Raw genomic sequence first — 16,597 nt, forward strand, 5'->3', positions numbered from 1 at the left:
TGCTTAGTAGAATGCTAAATCTTCAAACATAATTCAGATATTCTACTTTCTCTTTAAAACAAAATCAGATTACTTAGAGAGAGAGAGATGGGGTATGGAGATGGGATGTTTAGTACAGTGCAGTCCAGAGGACAGGATATCAGTTTCAGAACAGTCAGATCTACAAGGAAATTCTAGTTTCACTGAAATTAATAGGACTTTTCTGATTTATTTCAGTGCTGCCAGGATTTCAGTTCTGAAACCTCTCCTCAATTTATCTTCTTTCCAGTTTGGAAGAACTCACTTTGCATGTCCTACTCTCCTTTCGGATAATGGTTTTTACAACATCTGTATGTTTCTGTTTTATAACACAGGGCCTGATCTCAGCAGAAGCTGTTAAGTACAGTGGGAACAAAAATAATAATAGTAATAATGTTTCTTAAACTTACCTACAGTAGCAGCTGTGCCTGGGAAAAAACGATCTTCACAAAATCGCCTTAAGAATGAAGTCTTTCCAACACTTGAATTGCCCACAAAAATAATCTTGAATAAGCGGTCTGGGACAAAGTTTATTGTCTCCTCCTTCAAGTAACAGCAAACATTTGTCTCCAACTGTTCTATAAATCCTGTTGCCTCTGCGATTTGCCTTGTCTTGAAGGCTAACTGAGATGGGAAAAAGAAGAGATTTTATCCTATCATGTTCTCCATTACTCATAAAGCAATATTCTGTTTCTTAAAATAACTCAGCATTTCAGATGTTAGCCATGCATCATTTCATATCATTTGCAGTGATTTGGACTGAGCTCTGGAAGCATACTGAATATGAACCTTGACATGAGACTGCATTGAAAAATGCATGAAATTGCCAAAAGAAAATGGGTTATGTTCATCCCTGCAAATCAAAACCCATAAAGCTTCATACAGCTCTGCTTAGTAGTTTCATTCTATACCAACAACACAGAGGAGACAGCATATCTTCACCTAGATAACAGAAGCAAAGTCATCATTTTTTGGCTTATGTCATCCATCACCAGATTCTTCTCTCTGCTGCTACTGTGAAGCCAAGAGCTTCCAGAATTACTGCACTTCCACATCTGTTTAACGTTACAGGCAGAAGCATGGGGGAAAGAGACAGACAGAAAGAGAATTAGACCCAGTTAATCAGGCTTTAAACATTCAGCTGTGTTTCTGTCATTTAGTTTTTTAAGCAGACAGAAGACGATTTGTTCTGCCTATCCATGTCCTGTTTACTGCAGGCTGGAGAGAATATTTATATCCTCTGTCAGGTAGGTCATTATTCCCAAGTATGTAGATCAGGAGTTACTTAGGAAAGAACACTGTAGCACCAGCTGGTTTTCAGGGTGTGCCCTACCTGGCCTCTTCTATTTTGTGCAATGGTGGGGGGAGGAGGAGAGAGATGGCAAGTTTGTTCTTAATGCTGCAGAAGGGGAGCAAGATCATGGATGCTCCTGGCATTAGTTTGTTGGGGCAGGGGTTGTGAGGTGGGAGAGGAGAGGAGGGAGGGGGAGGGAAGGAAAGGCCCTCTGCTCGGCGTTTGAGGTACAGAATTCCTCAGACTGCTGACTTCAAGAAGACATCAAAACTGAACTCACTGCCTGCCAATGCTTTGAATGGGACACTGAAGTCTGGCCTTTCAAATGTTTTCTACAAATATACTGAAACCTTACAGAAAGAAGCAGAAACAACACAGACCTGCACTTGATGAGGAAAAAAATAAATAAAAACTCAAGCTGCTGTCTCCCTTAGCATGAAAAAACACTCACTGCTGTAAATCTTGAGGACAAAAATGCCTGTCTCATGAGCTGGGCTAATAGCCCATTACAACTATACAGAGATTTCTTATCTCATTGTTCACGTCTCCTTTTCTATTAAAAACCCAAACTCCACTGCAACTATAGGCTGCTAGTGATACACGTACATCTATAAAAAGCACATTTTCAGTTCTGCTGAAAAATTCCCAGTTTATTCATCTGTGTGCTCTGGGAAATAAAACAAGTTAACATACAATCATCAGCTTGGCACCATTTTCACAGTGCTTCTGAGAATAATAAATAAATACATGGACTACATGACCTGAAATACCTGGTGGTCATACACACCTTAGTAGCACCAAGACACCAGAGGCCTTCAACTCAACTCCCAATAAAACAGGCAGTCATTTTTCATTGAGATGTGTCAAGTCTGCTGTGCTGGTTTTGGCTTGGACAGAGATAATTTTCTTCACTGTAGCTAGTATGGGGCTATGTTTTGGATTTGTGCTGAAAATAGTGTTGATAACAGAGGTACGGTTTAGTTATTGCTGAGCAGTGCTTACAGAGTCAAGGCCTGCTTCTCACACCACCCCACCAGCAAGTAGGTTCACAAGAAGTTGGGGGGGATACAGTTGGGACAGCTGACCCCAACTGACCCAAGGGATATCCCATGCCACATGACATCATGCTCAATATATAAGCTGGGGGAAGAAGAAGGAAGGGGGGGACGTTTGGAGTGACAGCATTTGTCTTCCCAAGTAACCATTACACACGAGGGAGCCCTGCTTTCCTGGAGATGGCTGAACACCTGCCTGCCTATGGGAATTAGTGAATGAATTCCTTGTTTTGCTTTGCTTGGGTGCATGGCTTTTGCTTTATTTATTAAACTGTCTTTATCTCAACCCACTTTTACCCTTCTGATTCTCTCCTCCATCCCACTGCAGGGGGAGTAAGCAAGTGGCTGGGTGGTGCTTAGTTGCTGACTGGGGTTAAACCACAACATCTGCTCATGAAAATAACCTTAATAATCAAACTTGATTTAAAACTGCATCTGAACACTATACTAAGGGATGAGCTACTTCATAGTCTTCTTCAACGAAGTGCTGATGGGATAATGGAATAGTAGTGGGATGTAAATTTTCTTTAATTTACAATGCAGTCTGAAAAAGTCTTCCCTAGATGTGCGTTTTGACAGGTCAAGTAACATACCTACCTTTTGTGCAATTTCACACAAATGTGGAAGATGGCAGGTATAAACATAGTGGTTTGTATTCCATATTGAAAGAAAAGAGGGGAGAGGTAGAAGTTTTAGACATAAAATATTGCTTTAATTTCCATTATGGTTCCCTCAAGGGTTTTCCCAATCACATTTCTGATTATGCAAACTGCAGCTTCATCTTCATAGCCACTCAGAAAAATGTTCTACCTGACTGTTAAAAAAGAGCAGTTGTTCTTGTACTCAGCAGCTCATGGACTGCTGCAAATTCTTAAGACACTTTCAGAAGTTACCTTCCATAGGATGGAAATGGACTTGTTCACTTCTAAAAGGAGAAAAAATGAAACAGTGATTCTACTCCCTCTAAGACACAGGTCATAAAGGATTAGCAGCTAAATGACGTATGGCAAATAGGAAGACTTAATGCCAGCAGCTAGGAGCCCGAGTTCAGTATAGAAAGCAATGAGATCATGGAATGCAGTAATACAAAGCCATGTAGACTACAGGAACACAAACAGCAATGAATCGAAAAACACAGGTTGCCTCAGATCCTTCATCTTCCTAGTGCAAAACAGAGAATTAAAAGACTTCATATCTAAGTGAGCTACATATGTAACAACTGCATGGAATAATTCTGTCTCCTTTGCACAAGTATTTCTAGATCCTGCACTCTTTTAAACTGCAGATCCTTTCAGCAGCAAGACTCAGAGGCGAGAAGGACTGGCTGCAGAAGACAGTCTAGTTGACATATAGTCCTGAGACTCACAGAACGCATGATGCCAGCAAGCAGGGATTTATCTTTTTCTGAAGTTTTCTTCAGTTGCAGTTAAGGATTATATGCAGAGCTGCCCTGAAAACACTTACTAATTCAATACCATTTCTCCCAGCCTAGGCATGCTGTCAGGAGAGGGAATCGGTGTGCAAGCACTGTATGGAACATCACTTCTGATGTCTACATCTCATGGTCAAAAAGTGGTGTTCCCAAGAGCCATCATGTAAGAAATGCAAAGTTGTATGAGAAATTCATCAGGCTACAGCTGGTGTATGGAAGGAGATGAAGCACTGCTCACACAAAGTGGTAGTGGTCAGGCACTTACATAGCCTAGAAACTGCCCTAAGCAACCGAACACCATCATAGAATCATAGAATGTTTTGGGTTGGAAGTGACCCCTAGAGGTCATCTAGTCCAACCCCCCCTTGCAGTGAGCAGGGACACCACTAACTAGATAAGGTTGCGCAGAGCCCCATCCAACCTGGTCTTGAATGTTTCCAGGGATGGGGCCTCCATCACCTCTCTGGGCAACCTGTTCCAGTGTTTCACTACCCTCATTGTAAAGAATTTCTTCCTTATATCCAGTCTAAACCTACCCTGCTTCAGTTTAAAACCATTACCCCTTGTCCTCTCACAGCTGGCCCTTCCTAAAAAGATTTTCCCCATCTTTCCTATAGGCCCCCTTTAGGTATTGAAAGGCTGTAATCAGGTCTCCCCGCAGCCTTCTTTTTTCCAGGCTGAACAAGCCCAACTCTCTCAGCCTGTCCTCATAGGAGAGGTGCTCCAGCTCTCAGATCCTTTTTGTGGCCCTCCTCTGGACCTGCTCCAACAGATCCATGTCCTTCTTGTGCTGAGGACTCCAGAGCTGGACGCAATACTCCAGGTGAGGTCTCACCAGAGCAGAGTAGAGGGGCAGAATCACCTCCCTTGACCTGCTGGCCACGCTTCTCTTGATGCAGCTCAGGGTACGGTTGGCCTTCTGGGCTGCCAGCGCACACTGCTGGCTCATGTCCAGCTATCAATTGAATACTCGTTGGCAGGCCCAGTCAGCAGGCTAAGAGGACTATGCAGGATCATGCACATATATTTTAGTGCACATGGACAGAGAGTTTATCAGAAGTGAGTATTCTGCTGTGCTTTTTTTAAACTAAATTTAAAAAAACAAGCAAAAAACCAACCCAAACTAGGGGCTGGGCTAAGGCACTGACATTTCATAGAAAAAAAAAAAAAGTAATTCCTAGTTCTAAGTAACCTTTGGAAATTAACTTCCTATTTACCCTCACAATGGTTCCTTAGAAACTGAAACAAAATGCTTTCAACAACCAGGTAGGACACATTTTATGTTTTCATCTCTCCCCTCCCTGCTTGCTCTCAATTGTTTCTGGGGGGAAAAAAAAAAAGAAACAAGACCGGAGGGAATGCCCCGTTCCTACCCAGCTGAGAGGACGTACTTTCAAGGGGTGTGATTGCCAAAACAGAGCAGGCAGGACAGGTTTGTCCTAGCTGGACCTGGTGACCTGCCTGGCTTTTGCTGCCTTAAAGTCCAGTTTGAAAATGTGATACACAGTAAGCAAAAAATATGCATTGTATTAAACTATTTCAAAGGGTGAAGCTCTGTTCTGTGCCCTAGACTTTTTATTAAAATGTACCACTTATAAGTTATTATGTAACCATGACATAATTCTATCATAATTTTAAAGACATGCTTGCTTCTTCTAAAAGAACTATATAATTATGACCAAGCATACCTATTTTTCCTGTACTTTAATCTTTTTAATATGTGCTTCAAGAATCTAGAAATGAGTAATACTTAACCATGATACTAAAATTAGGAAACAAGCACAGCTAGCTCTGAAGCAACAGCAGTGCAAGAATTACTTTAGGCTCCAAAGAAATGTACCTTCCAGCATACTGTTTTAAGGATTATTACTGCATGGTGAATTCATTGATAACATGCATATACAAGCTAGAGTTGAAAAAAAAATATCTGGATTTCAATTTGCTAATTGGAAATCTTCTCAAAAAATAATTAAAAAGTCAAGGTATTTGCTCTCATTATTTCTCAGATAGTAGAACAGCTACCAAAGTTGACTCAAAGTATCAGAATACAAGAAATGTCACTTTTTGGCAAAAAAACCCCATCCTCAACTTTAAAAAAAAAATATTTGCTTCTTTTCTTTAGATAATTGCTACCTTTCAGTGGATCTTCCTGTGTCATCTATTACAAGGCCTAACTTCACTTTTCCTAAACAGTCCTTCAGACATGTCTATGCACACGTTGTCTGCAGTTACCACTCCTTTAGGTTGACTTTCCCTTCTTTACACCTTCAACATTTATCTGCAGTATATTTCCACCTCCCTCTTCATGCAATGGCTTAATTTGTCATGCTTTAACTTAAAAACAGAAAACTAAATAATTTTAGATTCCAAGAATAACGCATTACCCTTCAACATCATTTCATGTTTTCCAAGGTCCTTTAGAGTAGAATAGCATAGAATAGAATAGTTCCAGCTGGAAGGGACCTACGGTGACCATCTAGTCCAACTGCCTGACCACTTCAGGGCTGACCAAAAGTTAAAGCATATTACAAAAGGCATTGTCTAAATGCCTCTTAAACATTGTCATTGACCACCTCTCTAGGAAGCCTGTTCCAGTGTTTGACCACCCTCTTGGTAAAGAAATGTTTCCTAATGTCAAGTCTGAACCTCCTCTCATGCAGCTTTGAGCCATTCTCACACATCCTGGTACTGGATCCCAGGGTGAATTGCTCAGCAACTCCCTCTCCGCTTCCCCTCCTCAGGAAGCTGTAGAGAGCAATGAGGTCGTTCCTCAGCCTCCCTTTCTCCAAACTAGACAAACCCAGAGCCCGTGGCTGCTCCTCCCAGGACATGTCTTCCAGCCCTTCCACCAGCTTTGTTGCCCTCCTCTGGACACAGTCAAGTACCTTAACACCCTTCTTAAATGGTGGGGTCCAGAACTGCAGACAATAATCAAAGGGAGCTTCCCTTTGCCACCTTACATTTGACAGTGTTTCCTTCCCTACAGGCTGCTCTCTAGAAGATGATGGTGAGCGTTCCAGTGACTGTTCTGTGTTTTTCTTATCCATTTCCATCTCAGAAGAAGTATTCTCATCTTCTCCCGTCCATCTGTTCAGCTGCTTATCAACAAGCCTGTCAAGAAGCTGGGGTAAGTGATCTTCCTCAATTGATATTATTCTCTGGAGATGCAATGCTTTAGACATTCCTCCAGTGGCTCCAGCATCAAGCTCTACAGAGAGAATTCCATTCAGTCCAGCAGAATTCCTTCTTTTATTATTGAAAACATCGTCTTCTTCAAATGAATGGCTAGACAGAAAAAAAAATAAGTATATCACAAAAATATATTGCATCTGGATTCCTGTTGTTTTATTCTAGTGTAACTGAATTTAATGTCCCGTGGTTTTTACTACTCACAGCATGCACAGTAGATTCAGTCCAATATTTCCTGAAAAGTCAGCTCATCCTACAATGTGTGTATATATATAGTATGCTTGATAATTATAAGCATCATGGGGAAAGCTAATAACTTATGGGGAAGTCCTGAACCAGAATACAAAACATAAGATTAGCCTAATTTCTAACCTCATGGAATAGCTAAAGTGAATTTCTTTACTGTGATTTCCTACTCCTCTCCTCCCCCCCAACTCAGACCCTTTCTATGTGCAATCTAATTCTCTCTTTAGCGGGTAGGAGGGAGATGAGTTTGTTTAATATGGATGAAAAAAGGCTAAGCAGGGCTTCAACAAAAGGGGGAGTGTAGATAAAATAGATCCAGAGTCTTCTCAGATGTGTGCAATGACCACAGACACAAGCTGCAATAAGAGAAATGCTGACTTGATACAGAGAACAAAATTTCTTCATGAGACTGGTGCAGCAAGGGAACAGGTGCCCAAAGAGGCTGTGGGACCTCCATCCAGGTGTTGAAAAATTCAATGGAACAATGCCCTGAGCAACCTTATCTAGTTTTGGAGTTATCCCTGTTTGAGAAGGAGATTGGACTAGAGACATCAGAGGTCCTCCCCACCTAAATTTTTCTACGATTTTTGTGCCATAATTGCTTTTGCCAATTATGCTCCACTTCTCAGTATAGAACTTACTAAACTGTGTCTCTGAAAGCTTTCCTTCCTTACACTTCATGACCCTGTGCCTGCAGGGAAATTGTCTTAGCTGCTATTGCAAAGTGAAATACTAGTCTCCTTTCCAGCTCCTCTTGTCTCAAAGGAAACATGCCAGTGTTTTACTGAGATCACCATCTTGTTCCTGTTGATTTCAAGTTTACAGCCACACAGTTGAGAATTAAATTCTCCACGTTTTACTAGTTCCACACTTTACAACAGGACTGCTGTCCTCTACAAAGGAGGAGGTATACTCTTTCAGGGAGTTTCCAAGAACATTGTACCACATCAGCATTGGGTAATGGTCAAACTTTTCTGTCTCCCAGCATATACTCATCCACAGTGGGGAAGTCCCTTGCCTTTGCAGACAGTATACTTGTTTACGCCCCTTTATTTCTTTGTTTCTTAAAGCGCACAGTAATCTTATACTGACAAACACTTTAGAAATACATGCTTTGAAAAGTCCAAAGGTATCAGAAAGAAAACATTCCACATCTTTCTCTAAGCCTCATCGTACTCAAACAGGGAACACATCAAAATAAGTTCTTACCTTTTAGGCAGCATCTTGCCCTCCATGTATTTCCCAATGATAGACCCTGATCTTTGCTTCCTGCTGGCTTTTGGAATACTTGTTTTGCACTTCTGCAGAAATACAGAATACTTTTTACTAATTTCCTCCTGTTATTCATTATGGTTAACTGCCTTAATTCCTAATGCTTAAATAATGCAATGAATATGAAAGAAAAAATTATAGAAAAAATCCTAGAGGTATAAATGCTTCAAAATTCTGATTGATAAACAATCAGAACATGGAAACTCCAGATCCTGCAAGAATTCACCTTCTTTGTAAACTAAGTAGATGACAATAAAACAGCATGTCATGAAAAGAAGACAGTAGATACATGGCGATTTACACTAGCAGCTTCTTGTAGGAGTAAGAACACAAACACGTGTAAACTAAGTGGCCTTAGTCTCCTTAAGCCAGGGTACTTCTGGAACTTCTCAGGGGCCCATTCTCTGCTGCTTGATAAAAAGTTAATGTCTTACCCAGTAGCGACAAGTATTCAGGTACTCAGATACTGTACAGTTGTATAAATATTTCAGGATATTAGCTACTCCTGACTGAAAAGATTAACACAATTTAATTGTTTGATTTTTAGGTTATTTCGTCCTCTCATGATTGCATCCTTATCTTCTTATAAAATACATCTGTCTCCCTCAAGATAACTCCCATTTCACAATTCTAAAAATGTAGCTCTTAAAATTGTTCAACAAATTCAAAAATCTTATTCTCAAGTCAGAAAAAAAGATTATATACATTAAGAATGGGGCAAGATTTAAGTAGTGTAAGAGTCTGTCTCCTGCAAAGCCTTCTGATCCCCTTTGAAGCTGTTCTGATATGTGTTTGCTCAACATTGGGTCTGAAAATAACAGTTGTTTACCTGTAAAAATATGTCATGTTCATCTTTGAGATATTTGTTCCTCTCCCTGCAAAGAGAACACAAATAAAAGTAACACTGAGGCCAAACTGCTGATTTTTCTACTCAACGCTAACAGACAGACTGGACAGTTGGCAGTGTAAAAGGCAAGAGAAATGCTCTTCAATTTGTTGTATCTCCACCCTGCACCATGCTTTATTTATACTCTCACCACAGCCAGTTCCCTGTCTGGGCCACTGAATCTCCAGTAGGGCAATGCTGACTAAAGTCAGCTGGCATCTGGCCCTCATTCTGTAGTTTATCAAAACAAATGCCTTAACACATAGAAATCAGTTCTGGTCAATATGCCTTCACTTACTCTAAATTAGAACGTTTAAAACTTTTCACAGTAAAGGTGACTTCTTAATATGGAGAGAGTGTAATGAACACCATTTCTATTCATCTGATGACAGCTGTGAAGGCCAGTTATGTCCCTCTGACGGCTACAGTTGTGGTTGCCATGGAAAACTCTCCCTAGGAAAACATCCACCTTCCATTCATTATGCAGAAGAGATGAAAATGTCAAGAAACTGAGACTCCAGGCAATCAGCCAGCTCTGATCAGATCTGACAACACACCTGCTTAGTACATTATTCATTGTCTCCATCTATTGCTGGCCTGGCCACAAAAAAGACTAAGCAGCCATTACAGCCTTCGTGAAGAGAAACAACCTCTGCTGCCAGATGTTTCTATCTGTGGCCCCATTACCAGCAGCAGGCAAGATCACACCACATGGAGTGGCCTATGGGAAACACACTGCAAAGTAAGAGCCTTTCCTCAAGCACGGGAGCTTTTTAGGTAATTTTAAAATGAGGCCTCCTGAAGGAAATGCAGTGAATGAAGGCCTACGGGCAAGTACAATCTATAGCCCATGCAAACTTACCTTTGAGCAAACAAAACCTAACATTGCTGCACATTAAAAAGAGGGTTACAACTGTGAACACAACTCTAAACTTTGAAGTCTATCAATACAGAAATGTTACAGAGAAAATTTTCTAACTATATTTTGATATAATCTACAAATAAACATTTTGGGGAAAGAATCTTTGTTTTGGCTCTACTCCCATCACTTTAGAAACAACAGTCTTTTAGTAAGCTTCAAGTCTCCTGTGGCCAGGCTTCTACCACATAACCAGCTTAGAACAGTTCACCATTTTTTTGTTTTACATTTGACTTTTGGAGCAGATATTGTCCTACAATACCAAACTGACAAAACAAAGCAAATCTTTCATGTGTACTGCCTTCTACTGTGTGCAAGAACGGGGCTGACAAAAGACATATTGTCTTTTGTAACCATTTTTGCTATCTTCTGTGTCATCACCCTGTGGCAGGTTGACCTTGGCTGGCTGCCAGATGCACTCCAGACACTCTCACACTCCCCCTCCTCAACAGGACAGGGGAAGAAAGTAAAATGGAAAAGCTTGTGGGTCAAAATAAAGACAGGAAGATTGCTTACCAACTACCGTCACAGACAAAACAGACTCAGCTGTAGGATGATGAGAAACAAAGCCATAACTAAAATCACTTTCTCTCCACCCCTTCTTCTTCCCAGGCTCAACTTCATTGCTGCACTCTTGACTCTTCTACCTCCCAAACCCAGAGTGGTGCAGAGGGGTGGGGAATGTGGGGTGGAGAGGTAGTCAGTTCACAATAGCTCCTCTCTGCTGTTCCTTCCTCCTCACATTTTTTCCCTTGCTCCAGTGTGGGTTCCCTCCCACAGGCTGTATTCCTTCACAAACTGCTCCAGCGTGGATCCTTTCTATGGGGAACAGTCCTTCAGGAATGGGTTGCTCCAGTGTGGGTCCCCTGGGGGCCATAGCTCCTGCCAGAAAACCTGCTCCTGAATGGGCTCTGCATTTGGCTGCAGGGGAATCTCTGCTCCAGCGCCTGGAGCACCTCCTCCTTCTCCTTCTTCACCAACCTTGGTGTCTGTAGGGCTGTTTCTCACATATTTTTTTCTTACTCCTCTCTCTCAACTGCTGCACAGTGTTTTCTACCCTTTCTTACACATGCTTTCCCAGAGGTGCCACCACCTTGGCTGAGGGTCTCAGCTGTGTCCTGCAGTGGATCCACTGGAGTTGGTTGGAACCGGCTGTGCCCGGCACTGAGCAGCCTAGGCCTCTCCCCTCTGGCACAGGGGCCACCCCTGTGGCACCCCACTGCCAACACCTTGACACCTACACCCAGTACATTTCCCAACATAATTTCATCCATTAGATGAAATTATCTTTAGAATAATGCAAGAAGTTCTTGAATGTATGGTCTGCATTACCTTAAAAAATCCAGCTGCTTCAGAAGTCCTGACTTCTCTCTCTGTAAGGTTTCTGTCACTCGGTACACCTCCCTGTAATGAAAAGAAATAAGCAAAATTGTTCTAACCATGGTAACAACACTGCTAAAATGCTTCTCCCTAAGTGTATCCACATTTGAGACTTCAGCTTCTCCAAACCTGTAGACTTTATTCTGCATGAATGGCTACTAATTTTAAAAAAGTTTATTCGGTATAAAGCCCGCAGTTTGAGTTAGCAGAGGAAGGAGTAGAGGTTCTTTTTTAAAAAATCACAGCTTTATCATTTCTTCATCCAGAGAACTTAATATATGCTGATACTGGCACTTGCATCATTCAGAGAAGACATACTGCTGAAATCCTCACTTGTGGCCACTAAAGACCATGTAACGTTTTATTCAGAATTAGAGTCTACCTTGCTGCTGGAACCATATGTGAGGCTCACACATCTACATTCCCTACAATTTCTTTTCAGTTCCTGATTTTAACAGTTATGCAGCCTTAAACACTGGACGAAGCAAATTTTTACACTAGGTTTACAGCATTGACTTTGACTTGATGCAGCTTGGTATCTGGCCTTAAATGTTTTTTGCCTTTCAGTGAAGCCTCAAGTTCTTCCTGTGCACAGTCTGAACATTATACCTGCTTCAACAGCTCAGTTCTTACCAGACTGATACAGATGTTTAAAGCAACACTGCAGATGCAGATGAGTAGGGCTGAGCTCTAATTCCATAAAACATTATTGAATCCAAAGTGCTTTGTAAATCTAGTAGTATTATTCAGCAGTCTGACCACTGGGCAGATTTTCTCTGTAGCTTTCATTCCACAGTCTTTGCTCTGGATCTGAAATCCAGAAACAAACCACCTTGAGGAGGAATATTTCTACTGCCTACTTCCAAAACACACATCAAATATATAAACCTAACATTAGTATTCTAAACACAGTGGCTGTTCTCTAACAATCATTTATCAGCAAAGATCATTATTTATACCTTCAAGAAAAATTAAATTAGTAATACGTAAGTAGAGTTTGGCACGAAGCTTAACAGAAAAAGAATATGACATTAGATCTAATATTCTGCTGTATCCTGAAATATGCCAAATAGCCACAGCTCTGAGTTATGTAGTTTACTGCTGAAATGTATAGAGTCTGGCAAGATATGCACCACAGTCTGGCATCCATGTGCTCTCTCCATTGGCAACAAGAGGGTTTTACAGATCCCTGAGCTTTTTTTTTTAAACTGTCTTGCATTAAATGGTCTTCAGTGAACATTTCTGCCAATTACAGCATCAGGGTAATTGGTAACTTTTGCTTTGTGCAGAAGGCTGGAGCAAGACAGGTAGATTAATTTGTCACTTAAAGGACATTTCTATCCCTCAAAATATGAATTGTAAATATTTCTTCTTGAAAAATATTTTTTAATTCAGAGTCAGAATCTGACATCCAAAACATTAGAACTGGAAAACCCAAAATGATGGTTCTGGATCACCGTAAGGCCTTGTGTGAACTGTGATTTAGCTGCATAAGATATGTTTTATCTTGCTGGCCAGGCTTCTTGGTCAGAAATGATGTACTAGACTTGCTTTTGATGAAGAAAAGAGGCACATCCTAGCCGTCTCATAGCCAGAGTACATTCTGAGAAGCAAGTTTCAGACAGACTTAGCTTTGAGGAGCATCATGTGCCACAACTGTAATTTCTGTAAGGAATCCCACTGGTATTTCAAAACTAATGCATACTTTTAAACCAATTAAATTGATTTATAATTCCAAACACTCTCAACAAATGGGGGTGGAGGGTGGGAGAACACTGACATTTTGAAGAAGTTGCAAAAGATTCTGTAGAAGCCAGATATGCTACAGAAAACATGCTGAACTACTTGGAGAAAACTGACTAGAACTCCACTTGGCTTTGCTGGTGGTTTCTGCTTATGACACCAACTTAAATCACAGCACTGAATACCCTGAGAAGGAGGCTCACTGGCATGTGATGCAAATACACTAGAACCACTGTAGCTAGAGACTTACATTTCCTTCTCCTCATGTAGTCTTGATGCCTCCTCCTGAAGCACCTGTAACTGTTGTTGAGCCAGGCTTAGCTCATGAGACGTTTTCTCCAGGTCTCTCAGCAGCTCCTGGTTAGTCAGCTTCAGCTTGGTGTTCTCTACCTTAGTTCTTTCTTTGCCACTGAGAAGTTCTGTACATTGCTGCTCTAACTGGGATGAAAGAAAAGAGAACAGAAAGTATTATAAATAAGTAACTGAGGCATCGTGGGTTTGAGGTTTGCAATTCAAGTCTTATAGGTTAGTTCAATAGGGAAGCTTTTCCATCAAAGCCAACATATTAATAAAACACATATGGTGCTCTTCCACTGCTCTGTGTTCAGACATAAATAACTACATTACACAAAACCAAAGCCATTCCACTCTATGACTGAATTTCATCCAGTTAAAAAACATACCGGGACAAACCATAAAAATATGTTTACAGGGCAGATTAGCTGATATTCACTTAGTTGATATTCACAACTGTTACTTGACAATTTCCCACACTGACAAGGCCTACACAGAGAGATTGAGAATTCTGCCTAAAAACTGGTAGATTTAAATCTGGTAACTGATAAACCTTCCCATCCCCAGTAATATCAACAAGCTGTAACCTTTCTGCCATCTCAGCTAAATCTGCCAAGGAGTGTGAATTAGAGCTTTTTTATTCACTTTTATATTCACTCTCCAAAGTATATACCAAGATACACCTTCCCTGTGAAACAGATAACAGCAGATGACAGTGGTTTCTGGTATGTAAAGAAGTTCCACCTGCTTCTCCCTGGCTAACCAAGCAAATTAAGATGATAGAGCAAAAGTTAAGTAGACTAAAATTAGTTCACTTCATATTAGGGAAGGCACTGCTGACCTGAAGATATAAAAGCTCTTAAATTTTTTTTTCAGTATGCATTTTAAGGGATGTAAAATGTACTAGGAGCATTACAATACCAGTTCAATCCTCCAAATCAGAGGGTTAGAACTCTCATTTTGCCCATCCCAACAAGCAGAGCTCACCCAAACCAAAATCTGTCCTTACCCAGTTCTGCCAGTCTGTTCACACTCCACAACACTGCTGTTGTTCTAGTCTTAGTTTTGAGTGCAGCCTTAAGGCCCAGGCGCAACACAAAAATATTTTCTAGCTGGGATTGTGAAAGATCAGGAACAAGAGCAGAGTGGGAGCACTTATTTCAGCAGCACCACCAGCTTAACATATTTGCTGAACTGTAGCCTCAGCAGGCTCACGGTTCATATGGAACACTGACTAGCTGGGCATCAAATTACTGCTGAGCAATGCTGGTTTACATTGATCAGTCACTTCAGTTCCTGAGTATTGCTTCCATTCCTTGACTGAATGAAGTTATCTCTAAGTAAAAGACCAGATACTTCAGGTACTAGAAGACAAGACTTTCTTATCCAGAGGAGTGGTTTTGGAAGAAGCAAAAAGTAATCACACAAAGATGAACTTTCAAAAAGCTTAAGAGCAACAAACTGCAGGCAGAAATCCTGCTTACAGAATACTATGGCCATCTGAAAACTTACACAGAGACTGGCCTGGAAATGTAACTGCAATGGTAGCCATCATCAGCTGCCAGAATCATAGGTACTGATCTTAGAAATAATTGCTAAAAATCCTAGTGCTTACTCTTGTGAGAAAAACAATTACGTTGAAACTATGCTCAATAGCAGATGCCTATACTATTTAAACCCCAGGACACAAGAAGAGGATAAAAGGTTATTTCATAGCAATACAGAGCTCATTCCTTTCTACTCTATCTATACAACCCTTTAAGTGATGCCAAACAAGGCTTTTAAAGCATTTAACTGAACAACTCCCAATACAGTGCAATAACTCATTAGGTGGAAATTCGGCTGGTATAGAATGGTGTAGGCCCTATAGGCTCTAGCTGCTTATTGGAGCTGCAAATTGGCTCACATAGTTGTCAAGTGGATGAAAATTGATTAGAAAAGACTCATGGCCAACAGTCATGCTTAAGAAGATCTAGGCAGCAGAGAGAATTAACCAATTACCACAGGTCAGGCAGAGACACAGTAGCCAATGGTGTATATTCTATGTTCTTGACAAAAATGGGAGGAAAAACTCACAAGTTTAAAATCAAGTAAAGAACTGGGATTTTCCAATACAAAAAAACCTGTTGCTGAATACAGCTATTGCTGTCCCTCAAAGATAGACATATTAAGCACTCTCCATGCATTCTCTTGTTCTTAGCTTAGCATCCTTTCTGTATTTTTTCTCTTTTTTTTTCCTATTTATTTCATGTGCGCGTGAAAGATGAAACATTTATACAGTGTTATAAGTCTGGGGATTGTTTTGTTCTTTATGCCTTTCTTACACAATCCTATCACTTGATTTGCATTTTTTAGTGCTACTGATCCATGTTCTCATGGATGTCTCACTCAGAATCCCAAAATCATGCTCTTCAGTGGCTGTCATGAGCACAGAAGCCATCATTTTATGTGAGAAGGTAACTCTGCTGCATTTTGTCTCTTTAGAAGTTATGCTGGACATCCTCTGTCCCCAGTGCCTCCTTCTGAGACATGCCATCCCACATCCCTTGAGGAATGCTATTGAGAATATCTTGTGCTTTATCTAAGCTAAGCTTGTAGATCAAGCTGACAATTCAAGACCATGTTAGCCAGCAAAAAGGCCTAGCCAAAGGAATCTTGGCCTACAGAAGGCCAGTCAACATGGAATCAGATCAGTATTTCAGTCACACCACACAGAAGACCCTCATAAGAGAGACTCCTTTTGGCTAAATCAGCAGAAACAACACTGAACTAATCTTGTCTGGAAGTTCCACATTTTTTATAATAATTTCCAACACAGGAACAATTAGATTTTAAAAAAAAAAAAGAGGGGGAAGGGAAGGGGGAAGGG

The 16,597-nt window shown here is 40.8% G+C and overlaps 1 protein-coding gene across 5 annotated transcripts in view; it reads right to left on the reverse strand.

Moving 5' to 3' along the window:
• Positions 1-16,597, reverse strand: part of CRACR2A (calcium release activated channel regulator 2A) — a 56,272-nt gene that overhangs the window by 13,030 nt on the left and 26,645 nt on the right. For 4 of the 5 annotated variants that reach the window (XM_035897143.1, XM_035897144.1, XM_035897145.1 and 1 more), the window contains exons 7-12: positions 13,685-13,872; positions 11,644-11,715; positions 9,336-9,381; positions 8,444-8,535; positions 6,760-7,084; positions 429-642 (exon numbers count right to left, since the gene is read on the reverse strand). In XM_035897143.1, the coding sequence (XP_035753036.1) occupies positions 429-642; positions 6,760-7,084; positions 8,444-8,535; positions 9,336-9,381; positions 11,644-11,715; positions 13,685-13,872 (937 nt within the window). The remainder of the gene's footprint in view (positions 1-428; positions 643-6,759; positions 7,085-8,443; positions 8,536-9,335; positions 9,382-11,643; positions 11,716-13,684; positions 13,873-16,597) is intronic. The other variant, XM_009641726.2, reaches the window with a different exon arrangement.

This window comes from Egretta garzetta, unplaced genomic scaffold, assembly GCF_000687185.1.
Source record: "Egretta garzetta isolate BGI_Z169 unplaced genomic scaffold, ASM68718v1 scaffold797, whole genome shotgun sequence".
NCBI lineage: Eukaryota > Metazoa > Chordata > Aves > Pelecaniformes > Ardeidae > Egretta > Egretta garzetta.